The 23997-nt window shown below is 43.3% G+C and overlaps 1 protein-coding gene across 1 annotated transcript in view; it reads left to right on the forward strand.

Annotated features, from left to right (window-relative positions):
* Window positions 1-459: 459 nt before the first annotated feature.
* Window positions 460-23997, forward strand: part of LOC109874562 (xenotropic and polytropic retrovirus receptor 1 homolog) — a 33001-nt gene continuing 9463 nt past the window's right edge. Inside the window, exons 1-7 of the mRNA XM_020466533.2 lie at window positions 460-946; window positions 9526-9577; window positions 20909-21010; window positions 21392-21612; window positions 23012-23161; window positions 23327-23492; window positions 23625-23812. Coding sequence (XP_020322122.1) covers window positions 878-946; window positions 9526-9577; window positions 20909-21010; window positions 21392-21612; window positions 23012-23161; window positions 23327-23492; window positions 23625-23812 — 948 coding nt within the window. The 5' untranslated portion in view covers window positions 460-877. The remainder of the gene's footprint in view (window positions 947-9525; window positions 9578-20908; window positions 21011-21391; window positions 21613-23011; window positions 23162-23326; window positions 23493-23624; window positions 23813-23997) is intronic.

Consider the following 23997-nt stretch of genomic DNA (forward strand, 5'->3'; position numbering starts at 1 on the left):
CACTGATGTTCACAACGCAAATGTATGATGTCTGACCATCTGGCAAGGGTTTGGACAGTCACAGCAAAATCAGTGGTTTAGACTATAAATTGTGGGAAAGGCAGTGGCAATTTTCAAATGTAGGGAGCGGTGAGAGTTTGGAGAAAACAATCAACCTGTGGTGTATTCATTACGTCTCGCAAATGAAACCGTTGACCGTTATAGAACCAAACGGAAGCAAACAGAGCAGATCAGAAACGGGGACGGTCCTACCTGAATTTAGCCAATATAAACTCTCGTTTTCGTTGCAAAACGTTTTCCGTTTGTAGTAGACGGTTTCTGTTGCAAAAATATATATATGTTGGGAGTAAATGGTTTCTGTTGCAATACGTTCTACAACAGACGAAACGTTTTGCAACAGAATCGGCGTAATGATTACACGCATGATTTTGTGCGTTCTATGAGCGGTGACGACACAAGTACGTCACTTTCTACCCAATGATGGCGACTGAACGATTTTACAGCACAAGAGGCTAGACCCGTGTTACCACAAAAACAATATTGTCAAAGTAACAACTAAAGGCGAAATAACAGTGTATTATAGTGACAACATAGTTAAGATAAAGGAGGAGAGGAGCATCATCTTGCAGTTATGTTTCGGGGTTGTCCCGCCAACGTTCTCCGACCATAATGTGAGACGGAGAAAAAGGGGATCTTGAACCGAGCAGCACAGTCATAATCTGGATGACAAACATTGCTCAGTGGTGATTCTGTCACATCATCCACGCTGGCTTTATTTAAAAAAGCTAGCTGTATGATATCCATTCACCACAAAGAAAGTCATCTGACAGCTAGTATTTCATCGTCGAAACCCCGGGAGGGGAACCGCTGAGGAAGGATGAAATTCACGGAGCACCTTTCGGCGCACATCACTCCTGAATGGAGAAAACAATACATCCAGTATGAGGTAAATAGCTAGCTAGCTAACGTTAGCGGTATTGCTTGTTGGCTTGCGCAGCTAGCTAAATTATGCTAGCTACAGTAGGTGCCCAAAAGGGGGTTTTCTTAACGGAGCTTCGTTGTTTTATAGCCAACCCAACTAGTCATATCGGGTTAGCTTGCTAAATTATCTCGCTAACCACCTCGCCAGAATCGAAAATAGTTTCGGCTGAACCCTTGCCGACTAAACCCAACTCCACGATTTACGAAAAACGACTGATTTCAGCACCCAATGAACAGCCTGCAATTACACAGAACAATGTCGTTTGTAATTGCAGGCTATTTGGGTGCTGAAATCAGCAGTTTTGGATAAAAACTTCATTTAATGAGACATCGGAGGTCCAGTCCGCCCACACTAAATTAGTCGCCGCTCAACTCCATCGTAAATCGTGGTGTTGAGTTTAATCGACTAGGATTAGAGACTTCAGACGTTCAGGTTTCTGCACAGACGCTATGAATGCGTTAGTCTAGACCAGAGTGACCGGTTAAATTGTGTTTGAGAGCATTTTTAAACCCTCTAAATGGTTAAGAAATAATGTCATTGTTGCAATAGTTGGTGAGTGGGCAATTACTATCATCTTAACTGCAATTATGTAACTTTTTGGGCAACCGACGAAATTCACAGATGTGAATTATAAATGTCATTCTTATTGAAAGCAAATCTAAGAAGCGGTAGATGTGCGCTATTTCTATGCTTCCCTTCTTAAATTTCGTTATAGCATCTTTTACTTTCGGTTTTGTACACCAGCTTCAAACAGCGGAAATTACAATTGAAAATATATTTCACAGGGTTTAGATCAGGGATCATCAACTAGAATCTGCCGTGGGCCAATTTGTTATTCAGCGGATGGTAGGGGGGCCAGAACATAATAATTATTTTTTGTTGTTGACTAAAACATAATTGTTTCAAACCTTGATTACATTTGGTAACATTGTCCTGCATAGGGTGCCGTCTTTCGGATGGGATGTTAAAACGGGTGTCCTGGCTCTCTGTGGTCAATCAAAATCCCATGGCGCTTATTGTAAGAGTAGGGGTGTTCAACCCTGTGTCATGGCTAAATTCCCAACCTGGTCACATTCTGTCATGGCCACCTAATCATCCCCCTCATTCCTAATTGGCATATATCACTCCTCACCTCTCCACCTAGTAGCTGATGTGTGGTGGGAGTTCTGGCACAAAAATGGTTGCCGTGCATCACTGAGGTGGGTGCTACATATTGATGGTGGATGAGGTGAGAACGTAAAGCACTTTGAGGACCATCAGTTAGTAGAAAAGTGCTATATAAATCCAATCTATTATTTGTTTACAATCACCAATGCCTCTATTATGCGTGGGAATACTTGGGAACAGTTTTCTAAAATTAAAATAGTTGATTTCCTGGTGTTTTTACAGTTCATGTCCAACAATAAAAATGCAAAATAAAAACATGTATTTGTCACACTGAACACATGTTTAGCAGATGTTATTGCGGGTGTAGCGAACTCGTGGCTTGGGGAACCCTGGTTTAGATTGCTTGTTTTGTCACATAAACTGAAATTAGGCGAACTATTCGAATTTTAACAACCAGGGAATGGCAGATTGATTTCTGCATATTGCACCTTTTTTAAATTGACAAGTTGAATTACTTTGCCATATTAAATTATTGTATGTTGCATTAACTTCCCTAATGTGGACAGTTTGTGTTACTACCTTACACAAGCTTGTGTTTTCACCCCATAAAATTGATTTGAATTACACATCCTTTTTTATTAAATTTTTTTACCTCCGATTGGTGTAAAAGTTAGTCATCACAATGACATGATTGATTGCTTAAAACAGATCAATATCTTTGGTTTTGCACCATTGATTTTGTCACATGCTTGTGATGCACAGAACTTAGATTGAGGAATTAATCTCTGAAACGTTAAAACTATATGTCATTGAAAATATAATCTATGTAATCTCCCAAGTAATTATTTATCATGAGTGCAATAAACAATAACTAGTAATGCTGCATACTGCAAGAAAGGTTAAAATCTAACCTTTCTGGTTAAAATCTAACCTTTCTGTTTAAAACTGATAAATTGCTGAGGTGTAGTCACTTTTGAGGATACAAGCTCAAGTACACTACAAATATTTGATGTATTTCCTATTCAACAAAACTATGAATAAGGCTTAAAATTAATAATATTAAAAAAAAAGAAGTATAATCAATTTATGAAACGACTAACTATAAGATTTCGGAAAGTATTCAGACTAGAGGTCGACCGATTATGATTTTTCAACCGATTATTGGAGGACCAAAAAAGCCGATACCCATTGATCGGCCGATTTAAAATTAAAATAAACATTTTTAAATTTGTAATAATGACAATTACAACAATACTGAATGAAATGAACACTTATTTTAACTTAATATAATACATCAGTAAAATCAATTTAGCCTCAAATAAATAATGAAACATGTTAATGCAAACCAAAGTGTTGGAGAAGAAAGTAAGTGCAATATGTGCTATGTAAGAAAGCTAACGTTTAAGTTCCTTGCTCAGAACATGAGAACATATGAAAGCTGGTGGTTCCTTTTAACATGAGTCTTCAATATTCCCAGGTAAGAAGTTTTTAGGTTGTACTTATTATAGGACTATTTCGCTCTATACCATTTGTATTTCATTAACCTTTGACTATTGGATGTTCTTATAGGCACTTTAGTATTGCCAGTGTGTAACAGTATAGCTTCCGTCCCTCTCCTCGCTCCTCTCTGGCCACCATCGAAACGCTATTAGTGCGCGCTAACTAGCTACCCATTTCCCTTCGGTTACACCAGCCTCATCTCAGGAGTTGATAGGCTTGAAGTCATAAACAGCGCAATGCTTGATGCACAACGAAGAGCTGCTGGCAAAACTCACGAAAGTGCTGTTTGAATTCATGTTTACGCGCCTGCTTCTGCCTACCACCGCTCAGTCAGATACTTAGATACTTGTATGCTTGTATGCTCAGTCACATTATATGCAACGCAGGACACGCTAGATAATATCTAGTAATATCATCAACCATGTGTAGTTAACTAGTGATTATGATCGATTTTTTTTATAAGGTAAGTTTAATGCTAGCTAGCAACTTACCTTGGCTTACTGCATTCGCGTAATTGCAACTAGAGAGAGACAGGTTGTTATTGCGTTGGACTAGTTAACTGTAAGGTTGCAAGCAAGGATCCCCCGAGCTGACAAGGTGAAAATCTGTCGTTCTGCCCCTGAACGAGGCAGTTAACCCACCGTTCCTAGGCCGTCATTGAAAATAAGAATGTGTTCTTAACTGACTTGCCTAGTTAAATAAAGGAATAAAAAATATATACAAAAATCGGCACCCAAGAATACCAATTTCCCATTGTTATGAAAACTTGAAATCGGCCCTAATTAATCGGCCATTTCGATTAATCGGCCGACCTCTAATTCAGACCCCTTGACTTTTTCCCACATTTTGTTTTTACGTTAGTCTTATTCTGGCTGAACCCTACATCACAGCTACTAACAAACTCAGCGCCTCTGTTCAATGGGGATGATTGAGAAGACCTGCAATCTATGGAACTGGTGTGGACTGCAGCAACATACTGTAGCTCTTCAATGAGCACCTGCATTTGGAGGGGATGACGGCTGCAGTCCTCAGTCAGACTGAGCCACAGCTGCTTCCAGTTCTAATCTACGCATTGCTGCTTCTTGCACTGATTTTTTAAAATAAAACATCTCTGTAAAGGGTCAGCTTGCCCTCCCACAGTCTGCTGGACAGTGTGTGAACAAAATGGGTCCAGACCAGTGGTCCCTTAAGCATTTCTTTGTTATGAAATAAGCATACACACCAAATAGATTTATGGCATATTGATCCATGCAGGTGTGCTGGCTGGCATTCTTGTATGAAATATGGTCTAGTTATGTGTCCACCACACCCAGCCCCCACCCCCCACCACTTTTTTTTTCTCCCTCAGAAAATAGCACTCTTCATCTGCAGTACATATCATTTAATCATCTAACATCAGTGCTGCGGAGGCTTCCTTCGTGGGATTAGCCTACCGATTAGAGATTGGCAGGGCTGGAACAGACACTGAATGATGTCTCTGGCTATTGCTGGGGTCAGTTCTTTACACAATGATGACACAATTTGTCTTTTCAGACTCCCGGCTCTTGGCTAGAGTTGCACAACACATAGGGACGAATTATCACTTGTGTAGTGGTTTTCAGAAGTGTATTCTGAGAATCTGCCTATTTATGAGAACCTGTTTGTTAGATTCTGCCTAGCTGTGTGTGTGTGGTTTGTTTGAGTGTGCACACACACAGTATGCATGTGTGTGAGTGCATGCATGTGCAGCTCTGAGAATATAGGTGTTGTATTTGTTCACTGATCTCTCTCTCTCTCTCAGGGCAAGAGGGAAGCTGGCCTCTGCACTCACCATTCTGTATGAGCAGAGCACTGTACTGCCTCTGAATTAGATTCAGCAGGGAAACGGGCTGAGGCTTAAAGCCGATTTATACCTGAAATGTGGTCGGAGGCTCTGTATGAAGAATGTGACGCAATTGCGTAGCCTCCGGTAGGACGCAGAGTCCAAATGGAGCTCTGTACCGCATGGCCGTGCGCCGCCCAAATTTTGTAACAACGTGGAAGGTTACATATAGCTCTGCATTGACATGATTGGTTGATGGTAGGTGAGGGCGGGAGGTCCTGTATAAACAAACTCACTTCCTTGACAACTTCCTTCACAACAGCTCTGCGCTGCTCTGCGAAGCGCAAGAAGTATGAACGCCCGGACTTCTGCAGAGGCCGTGTCACCGTAGAATGCTGCACGCAAATGCAGACGTCAGATTGACCCTGTGTGACTGTGTGCGCGTTCATGTGTTTGCGTGCCATATTCATGTCTGTCTGTATTCATGTGTGTGTGTGTGACTGTGGTTACGGTTGTCATTGAGAATAACAACCAGTGCCAGTCTTAGTGCTGTCTGTGTGACCTCTGTTGTTGTCTACACTGCTGTATCTTTCGCTCTTGTGGAACGCTGGTGTCAGCCGATTTTTCTGGCTGCTGGCTGTCACCTGATGCGAGTTACGCCGAACCATTAAAGTCACAGTTTATGATTATCGCTGTTGTCATTGCAGAAAGCAAGGGTGGGTCGTATTCATTAGGGCAAAACGGTTTGCAACGGAAAACAAAAACAAGTTTCTTATTGGACCCGTTCAGGTAGTCCCTTTTTCAGTCAGTTTTTTTCTGTTCGATGAATATGACCCGGATTATGGTTTACAAGCTCATATTGGAGATGCAGTGGCTAACTCACCAGTAGTTAATAGTTTATAGACAACCTACACCTTCATCTTGGCTTGTGCGTCATAGAGTAGATGTAATCCTATTATAAATGTGACGACTTATATATATTTATTTGGGTTTCTTTTAGCTTAGTAGCCTATTAGGCAGACGAATGCAGTGGGATTGCAGACAGAGTCAGCGGTCAGTTGTAGTCAGAAGTCCCTCAACTTGACTGTTCATTCTAACCAGGCTCTGTCTCCTAGACTCCTCCTGGTGTAGCCAAATACACACACACCTCCACAGTCCACAATGCTTTGATTTTGGCTGGCCTTGTGTTGTTGTTTGGCCTGTATTACGGTCCACGCTGTGTGAGTACAGCCATATGCAAAGATACCACAGACCTGTGAAAGGCCAACAGGAGTACAGCGTCAGAGAATAGGGAGGATGGAGGGAGGTTGGGCTAAAGGGATAATCGCCTGCCTGTAGTGTTCTGCTTTCTTTAAGAAACTTACGCTTTAGCACCCGCTGATACACTTACTGCACAGACACAGGCTCAAGCAGGGGCAGTTGCCCTCTCTGTCACGTACACACCCACACACCGTGGGTAGTGTGGGAAAGCGTGGGCTTTCGCTACACTAGTAGCACGGCGCCCTGTCTTTTTAAGGCTACATGCTGAGCATCGCATTACAGTTGGGGAGCTTTGTAAGCAGACCACGTCATGCCATCGCTGCCTCTGTTGCTGTTATCATCCCTACCATCTGTGCCACAAACAATTAGCTGCTCAGTCAAAATGTATCTGTTCCTCACAGTCACCATTTAAAAAGCGAACAACCCTAGGGAAACACTGGACTGCTAGTATGAAAGTAGTACAAAACAAGGGTAGAAAATGTCATGTGAAAAAGAGGAAGACACTTTCTCACGGTAAAGCCTAGGAGCTAAATGTCCCCGTGGTTTTACTTACTAGCACTGATTTTACCACAAAGGGGTCATCTTCAGGCCTTCCCGTGTGGTCAATATGAATGTTTCTAATAAAACTACTGGAGCGTTCAACGGTGGACTGTTCCATTTTATATTAGCCCTCGCTCTCACAGGGACAGTCCTGTAGCCGTCTTCGTGGGGTGCAGAGCAGGGACCAGGCTCACGGCGGGGTCATATCACTGTCCTCAACTGGCTCAGCTACAGGGCAGAGTAAGAAAGGCACCGGGTCGCGTTCCAGCCCGCCGCACTGTGCAAAATGATCAGATCTCACAATGCCTTGAAGCGTTTTACATCTTCGGAACCACATTAATATGATGTAGGCTAGCAGTCTGATGATACGTACGGTCCGACTGTGTGGAGACGGGCTGGAACACAACCAACCCCTCGCAGACGACCACAGCTAAGATGGAGGACTACACAGATGGGCCCCTAGTCTTTTGGTTCTCACGCCGTCTCGCTATTGACTGTTTCTGAGATTCTATCTGATCTCGCCAAGTTCTAAGAGAATAGGGATAAACTAGTGCTTTTATTTATTAAGTCCTTTTATCCTCCATCTAGGTAGGGTAGACTCTTAAGGACACTATTTCTAATCGTGTCTAAAGCCTTGGCTTAAGGCAGCGAAAGCTGACCCCAGGCTATTTGCCTAGGAGTAGCATTTATCTGGACACTTTTTAAAAGGCATGTCTTGGACTGAGGAACTGAGGATGCTTGTTATTGTAGCCTGATGGTGAAGCTGTTGTTCCAAGGAGTCACATGATGAGAGAAAAAAAAAAAAGCATGTGAGAATGGATCTGCTTACATCATTGTTGTTGGGAACAGTGGGGGTTGGCAGTGTTGGACACACACACACACACACACACACACACACACACACACACACACACACACACACACACACACACACACACAAGTTGGATAAGGTGACAGTATGGAACCCTGATAAAGAACCAGCAAACACTGAATGATTGGGAATGATTGATTTGTGATTCCCACTGTAAGATAATACACACAGAAACTCCAAACACTCCCACACAACACAAGTATGCCAACGAACCCAAAGCGCAATGACTGATCCCAGGTCATGCACAAACAGCACCACGTGCTCACCATCCACCATGGGCAGAAATAAAACAGGCAAGACTTTGAAACTCCTGTTTGCACTTGTCCACGTCGATACAACAACCAATAGGTTGTCTTCCAGTGAACTAGACTTCTTTCTCAATCCTTTGTCCATTTGTTCTCTTCATTCGCTGCTCTTGTTTGTAGATCTACTGAATCCACTCATTCAGCAGAGCATGAGTGACCTTGACCATGCGGCTCTATTGGCACCGAGGACTTGTATTGTCGTCTGTCTCACTGGCTTCTCCACAATAACGAGGGGCTTCTTGTTCTCTGCACTCTGGGACACACACACACACACACAGAGATGTAGAAAGACTGCAGTAGCTATCTGCTGCTGACTCTGTCTATTCTGAACCCATTGTCTGGACTCTGGCTAGGGGGCTAGGGCTTCGAAAAAGCGCCTTCTGTTCTGTGTGATTGGCTCCGTGATGCACCAGAATAACCTTGACTGTTTCCTTTGTCACCCTGATGCCAAGGAAAGCTGGGACAGAACACTTCCCCTTTTTCACCTTTCTTCTCTATTGTTAGATTTGCATGACACGTTTTTATCACGCAGCTCGGCTGCTTCCGCTGGCTGGCTGGTTGTACTGTCTCTGGTCTCTCTCTGGTCTCCGTCTGTCTACCTTTCTGCCTGCCTGCCTGCTTACTTGCTCCTGGGCAGAAATTCTCTGTCTGTTTTAGCTAGTCAGCGGTGGAATAATCTGGTTGCCCATGTTAAGGAGCGGCAGCGTCATGAGTCATACTCTACAGCACATCACAGGGCTCTACGCTGAGCTTTTTTACAAGGGGGACGTGTGCGCCTAAGTAACAAACAAAAAAATGTAGTCCGGACACAAAGACATTGAGGAGAATGAAAACTATGAGGTAATAATCCTTCATATTACTAGGCGCGCTGGTGCTCCTAAATAAAAAATTCTGGGTCGCACAGCAAAACATTTAGGCGCATATGCGAGTAAAATAGTCACACTGTATCATGTGCTGTTATAACACATTGTGCTGTAGGCTTACATGTGTGCACCTAAAGTGCATCATTTAAAGGGTTTACATGTTGAAACATAAGGAATGTCGCCTCAAACAAAATGTCTGCAGTGCATTAGGCTTTTTTTATGTGTCATCTGATTAGTTAGGTTAGTGATTATTATTTTATTTACCCCTTTCTTGATTTTATATTTCTGCTCTGCAGGCTTTCAAGGATATGCTGTATTCTGCCCAGGACCAGGCACCCTCTATCGAAGGTAAAATAAGCTCTGTGTGTGTGTGTGTGTGTGCAGTGTACGTGCATATTGCACACTATTAGGGCCCAACCCTGACCCCCACGTCCCCCCCCCAACAGACCACTATTAGGTAGACCATGGCCTTTCAGTATCAAACTGCTGCAGATATCAATGCAAGAACAAAGTCAATCACCTGCATTTGATAGACCAGGAGAGAAAAGCGCTGGACAAAGTGGAAAATGGAGAGAAGGAAAGACAGAGCAGAGGGAGAGTGTTGCGCCAGGGAGAGGGAGAGTGTTGCGCCAGGGAGAGGGAGAGTGTTGCGCCAGGGAGAGGAAGAGTGTTGAGCCAGGGAGAGGAAGAGTGTTGAGCCAGGGAGAGGAAGAGTGTTGAGCCAGGGAGAGGAAGAGTGTTGAGCCAGGGAGAGGAAGAGTGTTGAGCCAGGGAGAGGAAGAGTGTTGAGCCAGGGAGAGGAAGAGTGTTGAGCCAGGGAGAGGAAGAGTGTTGAGCCAGGGAGAGGAAGAGTGTTGAGCCAGGGAGAGGAAGAGTGTTGAGCCAGGGAGAGGAAGAGTGTTGAGCCAGGGAGAGGAAGAGTGTTGAGCCAGGGAGAGGAAGAGTGTTGAGCCAGGGAGAGGAAGAGTGTTGAGCCAGGGAGAGGAAGAGTGTTGAGCCAGGGAGAGGAAGAGTGTTGAGCCAGGGAGAGGAAGAGTGTTGAGCCAGGGAGAGGAAGAGTGTTGAGCCAGGGAGAGGAAGAAAAGTGCACAATAAGCAAACTTCATCCCTCAAATACCCCTCTTTCTTTAAACGAAGCTTCTGTCCATCAGTCTTTGGTCTAACAGCAAGGAGAATGACAGAATGCTTTGCTCCAGACTTTTTCTATTGTCGCTGGCGTCATCATAGCGGTCCTCAGTTTATTGGACGGCTAATCCATTTCTACAGTGTGATTCTCAGTGCAACGCGTCATGGTCCTTTGTTAAGAGTTCCCTGTGGTGCCTGCGTGGCATTGTGAGCTTGAAGACTTAATCCAGCTTGTTACGTTTGACCAGGCCACAGAGGCTACTTTGTTCCACTCGCCTGTCAACACCTTTTGTAGGAGCCTGAGGTCTGTAACACAGTCAAAGCTGGAGGGAACTGCAGTACACACATGTAGGTGTAGGATTGTATAGTGTAGCTGATTTAGGGTGAAAAGAGTTGGTATCGATCAACCCTGAGATGTGCCTGAAGTTAGAGGCGTTAGGCGAGTCAAAGCTTGAGGGGACCCGAGAAGGCATGTAGGTTGAGTATTGTACAGTGTAGCTTCTTTCAAGGGATAGAAATGGTTTGCTATCAGAACGCGTGCATGTCTGTGTGTTAGACCTGGGTTCAAATACATTTTGAAATAATTTCAAATACTTTAACCACCTACCGTCGGATTAAAATTGATTTAATTGTAATTTTTTTAATCAATGATCTACACAAAATACTCTAAGTGGAATAATAACTAACTCCTATAGGTCTAAGCCCTTGGTTTGCGATATCTACTAAGCGAACATATATTTTAAAATGGTCATACCATGGATCATTTAGCAATTTGATTTTGAATTTTAGGAACCGTGTAGGTATATTTAAGCAATCGGACCCGAGGAGGTGTGGTACATGGCCAATATACCACTGTTAAGTCCTGTTCTTATGTACGACGCAACGCGGCGTGCCTGGACACAGCCCTTAGCCGTGGTATATTGGCCATATACTGCAACCCCCCCCCTAGGAGCCTTATTGCTATTATAAACTGGTTACCAATGTGTTGTCATACCTGTGGTATACAGTCTGATATACCATGGCTTTCAGCCAATCAGATTTCAGGGCTCAAACCACCCAGTTTATAATAAAAAGTATATATTATTATTTATTTTTTATATTTATTTTGGCCTTTACTGCTATAGCCCATAGAAACGCATTCAATAACACATTCATAAAATGGCAAAACAGAGTAAAAAAATGAATCCTAAGGAATAAGGTTGATGTGTCCGTCCTATATCTAGGCGATATAAGTAAATTTAGGATTTATTTGTTAGACCCATATTTAGTCACTTTGGTTATGGCACTGTTGCACCCTATTCACGTTGTGTGAAAGCTTTATAAGAATCGGCAGAAAGAGAGGATTGAGCTGTCGCCACTGATGGGTTCTGACTTCTAAACTTGAAATATTGTTAATAATCAGGTATCCTATGGAAAAGGAGAATTGGCCACAGTCTGGTTGTTACACCAGAAGTTATTGGTTATGTATATGGTGGAGTCAATTAAGGTTGGTTATGAGCCAGGGGCTTGGAATGTTACTGTGTGAGGGAAAGGCAATCACATGCTTGTGGTTACTGATAGTGTGAAGAGCTGTGGATTAGTGAGGAATGGGGGCTGAGGTCAGGTCAGGTCATATGACGGGAGAAAGAAGGAACAGTTTATTAGCCACATCACTTAGCTTCCTGCCTAGCAATAAAGATGTAATGTTTAGAGGGAAGGAGGAGACTTCACCTAAATTGGGGTATATATACTTGTGCTGGTGGGAACATGTCTTTGTCTGTTCAGCTGTCTGAGCCAGTGGGTGAATACACTTGATTTGAGCTTTCATAGTTGTCCGCCAGGTTCTAAATAACAGGGTAAAATTGAACACCACTTAAAGAAACTACGTCTCTAGCATAAAACACACGGGGCTATTCAATATTCAAAGTGACGTCACGTCAAATTACCCTAGGGGTGTTTTAACGGGTAAGTCTCCCCTTTGCGCAAGGGGAGTGTACAATATTTTGCCATTATCCTTTTTAATGCTCTTCAAGCTCTGTCAAATCGGTTGTTGATCATTGCTAGACAGCCATTTTCAAGTCTTGCCATAGATTTTCAAGTTGATTTAAGTCAAAACTGTAACTAGGAACATTCAGTCTGCTTTCCAACAGACACTGGGAGACAGCAGGACAATAACCTAAAACACCAAGCCAAATCTACACTGGAGTGGCTTACCAAGACAACATTCTTATGATCCCTTATTGAGTCTTGGTAAGCCACTCCAGTGTAGATTTGGCCTGGTGTTTTAGGTTATTGTCCTGCTGTCTCCCAGTGTCTGTTGGAAAGCAGACTGAATCGGGTTGTCCTCTAGGATTGGCTCTATTCAGTTTCTTTTATCCTGAAAAGCTCCCCAGGCCTTATCGATGACAAGCATACCTATAACATGATGCAGCCATCACCATGCTTGAAAATATGAAGTATTTGGAATGTGATGTGTTGGATTTGCCCCAAACGTAATGCTTTGTATTCAGGACAAAGCTGCAGTTTTACTTTAGTGCCTTATTGCAAACGGGATGCATGTTTTGGAATATTTTAGGTTAGTACTATTGTGGAGTAAATACAATGTTGTTGATCCATCCACAGTTTTCTCCCATCACAGCTTTTTTTTTTTACCTTGTCAGCTCGGGGATTCTATCTTGCAACCTTTTGGTTACTAGTCCAATGCTCTAACCACTAGGCTACCTGCCGCCCCAGGTAAACTCTGTAACTGATTTAAAATCACCATTGGCCTCATGGTGAAATCCCTGAGTGGTTTCCTTCCTCTCCAGCAACTGAGTTAGGAAGACGTCTGTATCTTTGTAGTGACTAGGTGTATTGATACACCATCCAAAGCGTAATTAATAACTTCACCATGCTCAAAGGGATGTATAAAAAGGTAGGTGGGTGCCATTAGGTAGGTGCCCTTCTTTGCACGGAATTGGAAAACCTCCTTGGTCTTTGTGGTTGGATATGTGCTTAAAAGTCACTACTCGACTGAGGGACCTTACAATTATCTGTATGTGTGGGGTCTAGAGATGGGTTAGTCATTAAAAGAAATCATGTTAACCACTAATATTGCACACAGTCCATCCAACCTATTATGTGACTTGTTAAGCAATTTTACTCCTGAACTTTGTTATGGCAAGTCTAGGGGGGTTGAATACTTATTGACTCAAGACATTTCAGCTTTTTAATGTTTGATTAATCTGTGAACATTTCTTAAAAACATAATTTCACTTTGACATCATGGGGTATTGTGTCGATCAGTGACACAATCTCATTTCAGGCTGTAACACAACAACATGTGGAAAAAGTCAAGGGGGTTGAATACGTTCTGAGGACACTGTATATCCCTGGGTTTCTTCAGCGCAAAAACAAACACAGATTCCCGTGTTCATCTGAGGTCATAGTTCAACATCACTGATAGGATTGGAGCGAGCCTGATCTCTGGGTCTGTAGGTGCGGTTGCTATGGCTGGACAGTGGACACATGGCCTGGAGTGTTGCCCAAGTTGAAACTCGACTCATCAGTGCGTCGGCAAAAAAGTATTGGGACACTGTTATGCTCCCAGTGTGTTTACTGTAATAGCAATGTAGTAACCAACCGGTGTTACATAACCAAGAAGACACCGCAGTTTCGCACACTGTGAAACTACCCAACCAAGAGTTTTAGATTTTTGTTAATACCCTTAGCTCTTTGTTCAGTAGGCCTACCCTTTCCAATCTCTCAACTGCAGACTGCAGTCGTCTTTGTTTTCATCGCTATGATGCACCGTAGATGCGTTCACTACATGAATTAGGCCGAAAGGCATCGTTTTTTTCCTTCTTCTTCCAATCAGCAGATGATAATAGAACTATGAGTGAATGTATTGTTGTGATTGCTGCAGCTGTTTGTCAGTGTGTTGTGTGAGTGTGTCAGAGAGAACGGGAGCGAGGATGCCACCTACCCACGTGTGGTAAATGACAGTTATGAATGGCTGTTGCTTATGAATATGTGTGTGGGTGTGTGTTGATTATCTCGGCTGCTGTTTTTGTGCCATTACGTGTGTGTGCCAGAACTGGGTGTAAATAGCTGTTATTTGCCATGGCAGACTAACGATAATCACAGGCCCATTTTAGGCTAAATTGAATGTAATTGAAAAGTTAATGATGGTCCTTGAAAACAGCTGAGGTTTGCAGACTTGTGAGGTTGGTTTCGCCCGTTAATTTTCACACACAGACATCATGATGTCACTTCACCAGCACGCTCACAAGTCTGACTTCACTGCCACCACCATCTTACCCACCGTGTCAAAATTGTTTTAAGGGTCTTTCTTCAACCAAATAGGCCAACAATGTGTGCCTCGTGCTCAGGCTCTCTTGTGATTTGGCAGTGTGTCACCCAGCTGTGTATAGATTGGTTGGTGTGTATCTCCAATCTTGTCAGCCCTCCTCAGGGCCCAGACGGCCTCAGTGACCCAGTTCTGTAGAGGTATATAGAGTTACCCAAACCAGTTATACAGGGGCTGGCTACCAGTACTACAGTGGCTGTTACAGTGCCCTGGGGCAGTTGATAACCTTAATCAACCCGGGAGTTCAACTTCTTTCACTATACACTGAGTGTTCAAAACATTATGAACACCATGTTCTTTCCACGACAGACTGACCAGGTGAAAGTTATGATCCCTTATTGATGTCACTTGTTGAATCCACTTCAATCAGTGTAGATGAAGGGGGGAGACAGGTGAAATAAGGGTTTTTAAGCCTTGAGACATTGATTGTTTATGTTTGCCATTCAGAGGGTGAATGTGCAAGACAAAATATTGAAGTGTCTTTGAACGGGGTATGGTAGTAGGTGCCAGGCGCACCAGTTTGTGTCAAGAACTGCAACGCTGCTGGGTTTTTCCCACACTTAACAGTTTCCCCGTGTGTATCAAGAATGATCCACTACCCAAAGGACATCGAGACAACTTGACACAACTGTGGGAAGCATTGGAGTCAACATGAGCCAGCGTCCCTGTGGAACGCGTTCACCACCTTGTAGAGTCCATGCCCTGATGAATTGAGGCTGTTCAGAGGGCAAAGGGGGGGGGGGGGCAACACAATATTAGGAAGGTGTTCTTAATGTTTTGTACACTTTGTGTACATTGAACTTGATTAACATCACACCAGAGAAGGGTTTTATTGGGTGATATATAGCAGAGGCAGCCCATAGCCTATTGAGGGGTTCATAGCAATTCAATAATATTAAGATCCCGTTGGTATTTGTGCAGTTGCGCTATATATATATATATATATATATATATATATGGCCTAAGACTAAGGAAAAACAAGAAAAGGGACATTGAGGAAAAACTGTCAATTTAGTCCATGATTCAGCCACAGTCAGGATCCCTGTCTGAGATAAAATAGCATATCTTTTAATAAAATGAGCTCTATTTAATCTGCAGACTCACAACTACCCCTCTTGGATAGTCCCCACTCAGATTTGGTCATCATGTGTCACTGTATATTGAAACTGGAGTCATAACACACACAAGAAAGAAATTAAGAAATAAAAATCATGTCATTACCCATCTACGTAAAATGTATTTCTCCCTACAAAACTTTGAACTTGTTTTTGTCATCCGCTAGATTTAGCGAACTGAGACATCACTGAAGCTTAGAGGACAGTAGGGGAAAGCACTGTGAAGATCCTTTCTATAAAAAAATCTCTCAATGTTTACATTTCTCTACGACCTGTTGACTGAAGACACGTGCAAAACATAGAGACCCTGAAAGGGATATTTGGAGACTTTCCCGCCAACGGCACTGCCACAGGCTAACATCCTGTTCAGCATACAGTTCTACAGGGAGTGTTCTGAGTTGTATCTTTCAGCTATTATATCCATTCACTCATCCATCATTCTCCCCATCCTCTCTTCCTCCAGTAGATTCAGACTCTAACGATGACCTCTCTCTCTCTCATAGCATTTTTGTTGTTGTTGCAGACCAGTGCAGGGATTTTTCTGCATAGAAAATCCTTGGACGGGCTGCCCAGGGACCGGCCAGAATTCAGCTGCTCTGACTGGCTGACCTTTTATCTAAGCCCCATTTTGATCCAGAAAAAAACCTTCCAGTGATTTATCTTTTGCTGCAAACGTCTGAATGCATGTGTCCTTGCGTGCGTAATGTATTCATGATAGACTCGTTCTGCAGAAGGTGGAAGGATGAGCGTTTTTGTTATGAATCATTGTTTCTCATCTAAGGCAAAAGGCGATTAGGGCAATGAATCTTTTCCTCTCAGATCCTCCTAGCCTATTACATCTCTAGTTCATTTCAGCATCTTTGGTCCTACAAAATATATGAGATTATGTACCATAGTTTCAAAAAACGATTTCAGGAATCCAAGTCATTGAGAACGTAATACAGGGGTCACCATTTTCCTTAACTCCAGTGGGGGGCCACAGTGTGTGCCAGTTTGTAATCTATCCAAGCACAAATGCACCTGATAAAAATGTACATGGAACCCTACATGAGCACGTAAGAGGAAGGTAGACTCCTTGAAATATCCCTGACACCCACCCAGTCTTTTCCAGACCACAGTCTGGTTGTTCTGACTCAGATAGTGCTCAGACACTGAGTCAGACGCACCTGTCTGGACTACCCATAGCTCTACTGTAAGTGAACCTAATACTGTAACACTGGGAATTACTCGGAACCAACCTGCTGCCCTCTCGCCAACGGTTCCTCCTGCTGGCCTTCTGAGGTATTACAGGAGTGTGGCAGCACTGTATCGAGGCACATACTAAACTTTAAATTATTTTAGACCAGGGACCCCCCTCTCAGTCAAACCGGCCCAGGGAGCCCCATCATACATTAGCAAAAAATACAGATTAACATGTCTTATCATCAGGTGAATGAAAAATGGCAAAGAGAAGGAATTTTCATTTTAAAAATGAATAGCTTTGGTAGATCGTTTTTCATTATTTTGACCTCCCCACAATGTTGTTGAAGTAGAAGTGTAAACTCTAACAGCCTATTAGCTAGAAGGGTAACTCTAAAACACATTTTGGATAAGAGCAGCTGTTTAGCTGGTTAAAAAAAGGTTAGTCATGTGATGGCAAATATTAATGTCCAAGTCAAGAAAGTTTACCAGCAGCAATATCACAATAGTAGCCTGTTCGCCTTTTCAGATATTCCAGATAGTGAAATTGGATCGTTCGGTGCCTTTTGAGATGTGACAGTGAAAAATTTGATTTCACCAAATGTTTACATTCTGACATTAAGAGCACATGTTCAACTTTAATAAAATACGTGTTCCCATCGAGGTGAAATACTATAAGTACCAAATAAAGTAAGAGGGTTGAAGATTTAATCTTACATCAGCCATAAATCCCCTTGTGACAGGGGAAATGGAAGCTTGTGTGCAACACGGAGGGGCAGTTGAATGCAAGCTAAACATAAAAAAATGTCTAGTCTGTTTACCTATAGGTCAAATCAAATTTTATTTGTCACATACACATATATGGTTAGCAGATGTTAATGCGAGTGTAGTGAAATGCTTGTGCTTCTAGTTCCGACCATGCAGTAATATCTAACAAGTAATCTTAACAATTTCACAACTACCTAATACACACAAGTGTAAAGGAATGAATAAGAATATGTACATAAAAATATATGAATGAGTGTTGGCCGAACGGCATAGGCAAGATGCAGTCGATGGTATAGAGTACAGTATATATATATGAGATGAGTAATGTAGGGTATGTAAACATTATATAAAGTGGCACTGTTTTAAAGTGGCTAGTGATACATTTATTACATCAATTTTTCCATTCTTAAAGTGGCTAGAGTTGAGTCAGTGTGTTGGCAGCAGCCACTCAATGTTCGTGATGGCTGTTTAACAGTCTGATGGCCTTGTGACGGAAGCTGTTTTTCAGTCACTCGGTCCCCGCTTTGATGCACCTGTACTGACCTCGCCTTCTGGATGATAGCGGGGTGAACAGGCAGTGGCTCGGGTGGTTGTTGTCCTTGATGATCTTTTTGGCCTTCCTGTGACATCGGGTGGTGTAGGTGTCCTGGAGGGCAGGTAGTTTGCCCCCGGTGATGCGTTGTGCAGACCTCACTACCCTCTGGAGAGCCTTATGGTTATGGGCGGAGCAGTTGCCGTACCAGGCAGTGATACAGCCCGACAGGATGCTCTCGATTGTGCATCTGTAAAAGTTTGTGTGTTCTTGATGACAAGACACATTTTTCCAGCCTCCTGAGGTTGAAGAGGCGCTGCTGCACCTTCTTCACCACGCTGTCTGTGTGGGTGGACCATTTCTGCTTGTTTGTGATGTGTACGCCGAGGAACAAAAAATTTTCCACCCTCTCCACCACTGTCCCGTCGATGTGGATAGGGGAGTGCTCCTTCTGCTGTTTCCTGAAGTCCACGATCATCTTTGTATTGTTGACATTGAGTGTGAGGTTATTTTCCTGACACCACACTTTAAGGTAACAGGGTTGACCTTAAAATGAGGTACAGATTTTGAATCACAAGTAAATAGTAATCATCAGAAATGACTTTGTCAAAGCAACAAAATAACTAGGTCTTCACAGTGATGGTGAAAACTTGGAGAAATGTTGGTTAAAACCTTCCTACAAGTCAGAGGTTGCACGGAGGGCATGTCAAAATGCAGAATTTTGGCAATTCAGTAAATCTTTATTCATATAAAACAAAAATGTGATTGATTGAATTCTCCAAGTGGTCTATATTAAAGGGCACTTCATGGAATATAACAGGCTTTTAAAATTCAATATTGGTGCACAATTTATACTTAAAATATCAAAGGGATGCAAAAGACCCTCATTTCCTGGAACCAGCCAATTTGTTCAATATTAGGAGTTGAGAAATAAAGTTGACGTCATTAGATAGATTTTCTACTGTAGGTATGTCATTCAATACCTCCAGACCCCCAGTTGAATACCCCTGCTTTAGACCAGTGTTCCTAAAAAGCTGATATGTGTGCAGGCTTCAGTGTCAAGTGTAACACTATTTTAAACACCTGATTCAACTAATCCACAATATGAAGTCGGACGTTTTCAGTGCTAAGCTGGGACAAAACCTGCACACACTGCAGGGCGTCCAGGAGGACCAGAAGTAAAGACCACATTGTACATGTCCATCATATATTTTCTTCCCGTAGAAATTGGACACGTTTTGTCTCTCGCAGCAGTCTAGTGTTCTACCACTGCTGTGTTCTCTCTGTATGAAAATATTAGCCTTCTGTGAAACACTAGCTCTCTTCCTTCAAAACATTGCAAAACTGCTTTTCACCTCTACCAAAACATTCTCACCCTCTACTGTGTGTGAACTCTCAAACATGGCCAGCTGTTCTACATTCTAAAAGACCTCTGTGGCTCTCAGCATTATGAACGGACTAGAGCTGCTGTCTGTTGTCATAACACTGTCAATGTCATCTCCACCATGTCATGCCACCTGAATGTGCTGAATAAGTTAACTTCGAGAGGTTAAGTAATGACAGCGTAATGTATGTACGGAATCCTTGCTCTCTACGGAGTCTCACAATAACAATCTCTTAGGACAGCCTCTGCCAATGCAGACTTAGGGTAGGCAAGACACTAATATCATCAAGATCAATATATCATAACATGTTTTTGGGCTAGTTCATTAGTTCTGACCTGATTTTAAGTAGAATAACGCGCGTATGACGCGTATGACAAAATCAACTGTACCTAACCAAATATATTAATCTGATTCAAGCAATCCATTTAGTGTTGGTGTGATGACTATACACTTTTTATAATAACATCTCCATTCTTAGGTAAAACGGATGTTTAATTCCACTACATTTTGTGGTGAAAATGCAAGCTTGTGTAATGTTTTGTCCACCATATGGCAATGAGTGTAATTTAATATAATAAATTATTTCCATATTTTTATTTGACCTTTTTATTTAACCAGGCAAGTCAGTTGAGAGCAAATTCTTATTTACAATAACGGCCTACTACTAACGGTTACTAGTCCAATGCTCTAACCACTTAGACACTGCCCCCCCCCCCCCCCTTTCGGTTACTAGTCCAATGCTCTAACCACTAGGCTACCCTGCCGCCCCAATATATGATGATAGTGAATGTAGCATATTCACACACGTTTACAATAATGACATCCATTTCTTTCTACTTTATCCATGGAGAGAGTTTAGAAAAATCTCCTGAGCACAATTTTAACAAGGCGTTCTAGACTAGAGCGTCCATAGGCTCTGTGCAGCAGGATGAACGTTTGACGTCCCTACTTAAGACTCCAGTCGTTTCACATGTTTTGATGTATATTCCCTTCTAAATTCCCTTCTAAACAAGCTTTCTAAGTTGACTAGATAGTTAAATATGGGCTGCTAGTGTTTAAATGCATCAAATAATGTGAAATTACTGGGTTGAGGCTATCTTTGGCGAAAGGACCACTGCTCAATATCACAGGTGGCAAAAAAATAGCAAGGTCTCAGACATTTGCAAATATCAGCTTGTCTGGAAAAGAGAGAAGATGAATAACACCTCATTTTTGCCTTGTGCTTCAAATCTTCTCCTGTCTTTCCAGTCACCGACGAGGACACGGTCAAGAGGTACTACGCCAAGTTTGAGGAGAAGTTCTTTCAGACGTGTGAGAAGGAGCTGGCCAAAATCAACACATTCTACTCTGGTAACTGTGCATGATGCTCGATTTCATGCACCTGATATAACCAAACCACAGTTTGTTTCTCTACTTAGCTAGCCTATTTCGATGATTGTACAAAAAACCAACAGCACATTCACATTGCATTACTAGCAAACAGTCACATTCTCCTCCACAGGTCTAGGCCACTAATAGCCCATCTGGTCAGAAGACAAACATGAATCCCTTAGGGACTGAATCTTCCTGCCAAAGACCAATAGTTAGGCAACAGAGACTGAATCAGACTGCCTCTCTCTTACACAATCTCCCTGTCTCTCTTACTCAATCTCCCTCTCTCTCCCCTTCTTCCCATGACCCTTCCTCCCTCTCTCGTCTATCTCCCGCTCTTCTTTCCTCTCCCTCTCTCAGAAAAGCTAGCCGAGGCCCAGCGCCGTTTCGCCACGCTGCAGAATGAGCTGCAGTCTTCACTGGATGCCCAGCGGGAGAGCAGCATGCAGGGCCTCCGTCGCCGCCGCAAGGCCGTCTTCCACCTGTCCCAGCAGGAGCGCTGCAAACACCGCAACATCAAAGACCTGCAACTGGCCTTCTCAGAGTTCTACCTCAGTCTCATCCTGTTGCAGAACTACCAGGTTAGTAGACACTGCCCCTTAGACACTGGCCCTTAGACACTGGCCCTTAGACACTGGCCCTTAGACACTGGCCCTTAGACACTGGCCCTTAGACACTGGCCCTTAGACACTGGCCCTTAGACACTGCCCCTTAGACACTGCCCCTTAGACACTGCCCCTTAGACACTGCCCCTTAGACACTGCCCCTTAGACACTGCCCCTTAGACACTGCCCCTTAGACACTGCCCCATCCTGCTGCATAACTACAAAGTTAGACCCTTGGGCGGTATCCAGATTTTCATATTGTAAAACCGTGCTTCACTCATCCTGGAATTTACGATATTACCGGCATAGCACACAAGGGGGTGCTACAAATACAAGAAAAGCCCATTGGGCCTCTATTACCAGAATACTAACAAAAGCAGCACAAACTAATAGTGAAATCACATAGACGCTGTTAGCTAAATGCTAACTTGCGAAAACGAACAAACTAATTGCAAAGACGGGCAAATACAGCCCATAAAGCTATACAAGCATAGCTAGTAGCTACCAAATGTAACTTTCCGTGAGTGTGGAGATTTACAAGCGAATGTGAACCAGAGAAATTGTGCAAATGAGCCAAGTTGTGATGCATGCTTTTCTGAAGGAAGAGCAGCATGTGTACATGGAGCAGAGGGGAGAAGGGAGGAGACAAAAAAAACGCTAATAGGAAGCACAGGGAAAAAATGGCAGCTGTACAGAACTCATCCAGAGCTCTTTGACTTCTGGCAGAAAGCCATTATAAGATTATTATAACATTTAGTAGTGAATTGAATTGTAACTTCATCACCTCATGTGCGCTGCACAACAGAGACTCGTCGATAGTTAGACTGCTATGGACTCACCAGCTCTCGCTTTCTCCCATTGTGCTATTTACAAACATATAACCCTAAAGGTGGCATAAGAGTGGCATAACTGTTCTGGGGAACTACAGTAAGCTTCATAATGTAAGATCATGTGAAACAGGTGATCTGCTTTATCTCCTAACGTATTGCACATGTTGACCCCAGGTATTAAAAAGGTAGCTTTAAATAGTCCAACATATTGAAAAAACGTCAAAGAAATAGTTTTGACGGTATCGAAAAACAATCCTGTGGCGTTTTCCAAATACCCCCGGTATACAGTATACCAACCAATCCTAGTAGACACTACCCCTAGATACTACCCCCCTATACACTACTTCTGGATGCTACCTCAGCCTCATCCTGCTGCAGAACTACCAAGTTAGGTACCAGCTCCTAATCACCAAACCCTAGACACTACCGCAAACCCTAACCTTGTTGCCCTGTGTCACCTTCTGATCCATTGCAATAAGTTTTTGTCCTAAAAATTCTCCGGGAGTCTCCTATTATAATCCTTCAACTGTTTCTCCTTTCCCCAGAATCTGAACTTCACAGGTTTCCGTAAGATCTTGAAGAAGCATGATAAGATCCTGGAGACGTCGCGGGGAGCCGACTGGCGCGTGGCCCACGTGGAGGTGGCCCCCTTCTACACCTGCAAGAAGATTACCCAGCTCATCTCTGAGACTGAGGTACTGGATTGGACAGCCATTTTGTTCCCCCCTCTTATCAATGAAAAGCATTGGCTAGCAGTAATGTACCATAATAATTTCAGTTTTATTCGCTTATCATCTTGTCTTGAACTTTTAGCTGTGACAATCTCTTCCTTTCTCGCTGTGTCTCCACCGCTCTCTCAGGCCCTGGTAACACAAGAGTTGGAGGGAGGAGACAGACAAAGAGCCATGAAGAGACTACGAGTGCCCCCACTGGGTGCTGCACAGCCTGCTCCGGCGTGGACCACCTTTAGGGTCGGCTTGTACTGTGGCGTCTTCCTCGTCCTCATGGTCACCGTCGTCATCACTGGTACGCCCGTCATCCCTCCCTCCCCATTTCTACGGGCCAAAGTGCTCTAGTTTAGGATTTGACAGCTCAGTTGTTGACGGAAAGCTGACGTTAATGTGTTATTAATGGGTTATTAATCGTTCTGCCCTGTAGCTGTGGTTGTGATAGAGAATGCCAACGTGTGGCCACTGGTGAGGATCTACCGCGGCGGCTTCCTGCTGATCGAGTTCCTCTTCCTGCTGGGCATCAACACGTACGGCTGGCGCCAGGCGGGGGTCAACCATGTGCTCATCTTCGAGCTCAACCCCCGCAACAACCTCTCCCACCAGCACCTCTTTGAGGTGAGAGTTTGGTCCTGTGTGGCTCAGTTGGGAGAGCATGGCGCTTGCAACATCAGGATTTTGGGTTCGATTCCCGGGTCCACTCTTAAGTAAAATGTATGCGCTCATAACTAAGTCACTTTGGATAAAAGCGTCTTATGAATGGCGCATATATTAGTCTGGTCCCAGAAGTTTGTTGTTGGACA

This window comes from Oncorhynchus kisutch, linkage group LG30, assembly GCF_002021735.2.
Source record: "Oncorhynchus kisutch isolate 150728-3 linkage group LG30, Okis_V2, whole genome shotgun sequence".
Classification (NCBI taxonomy): domain Eukaryota; kingdom Metazoa; phylum Chordata; class Actinopteri; order Salmoniformes; family Salmonidae; genus Oncorhynchus; species Oncorhynchus kisutch.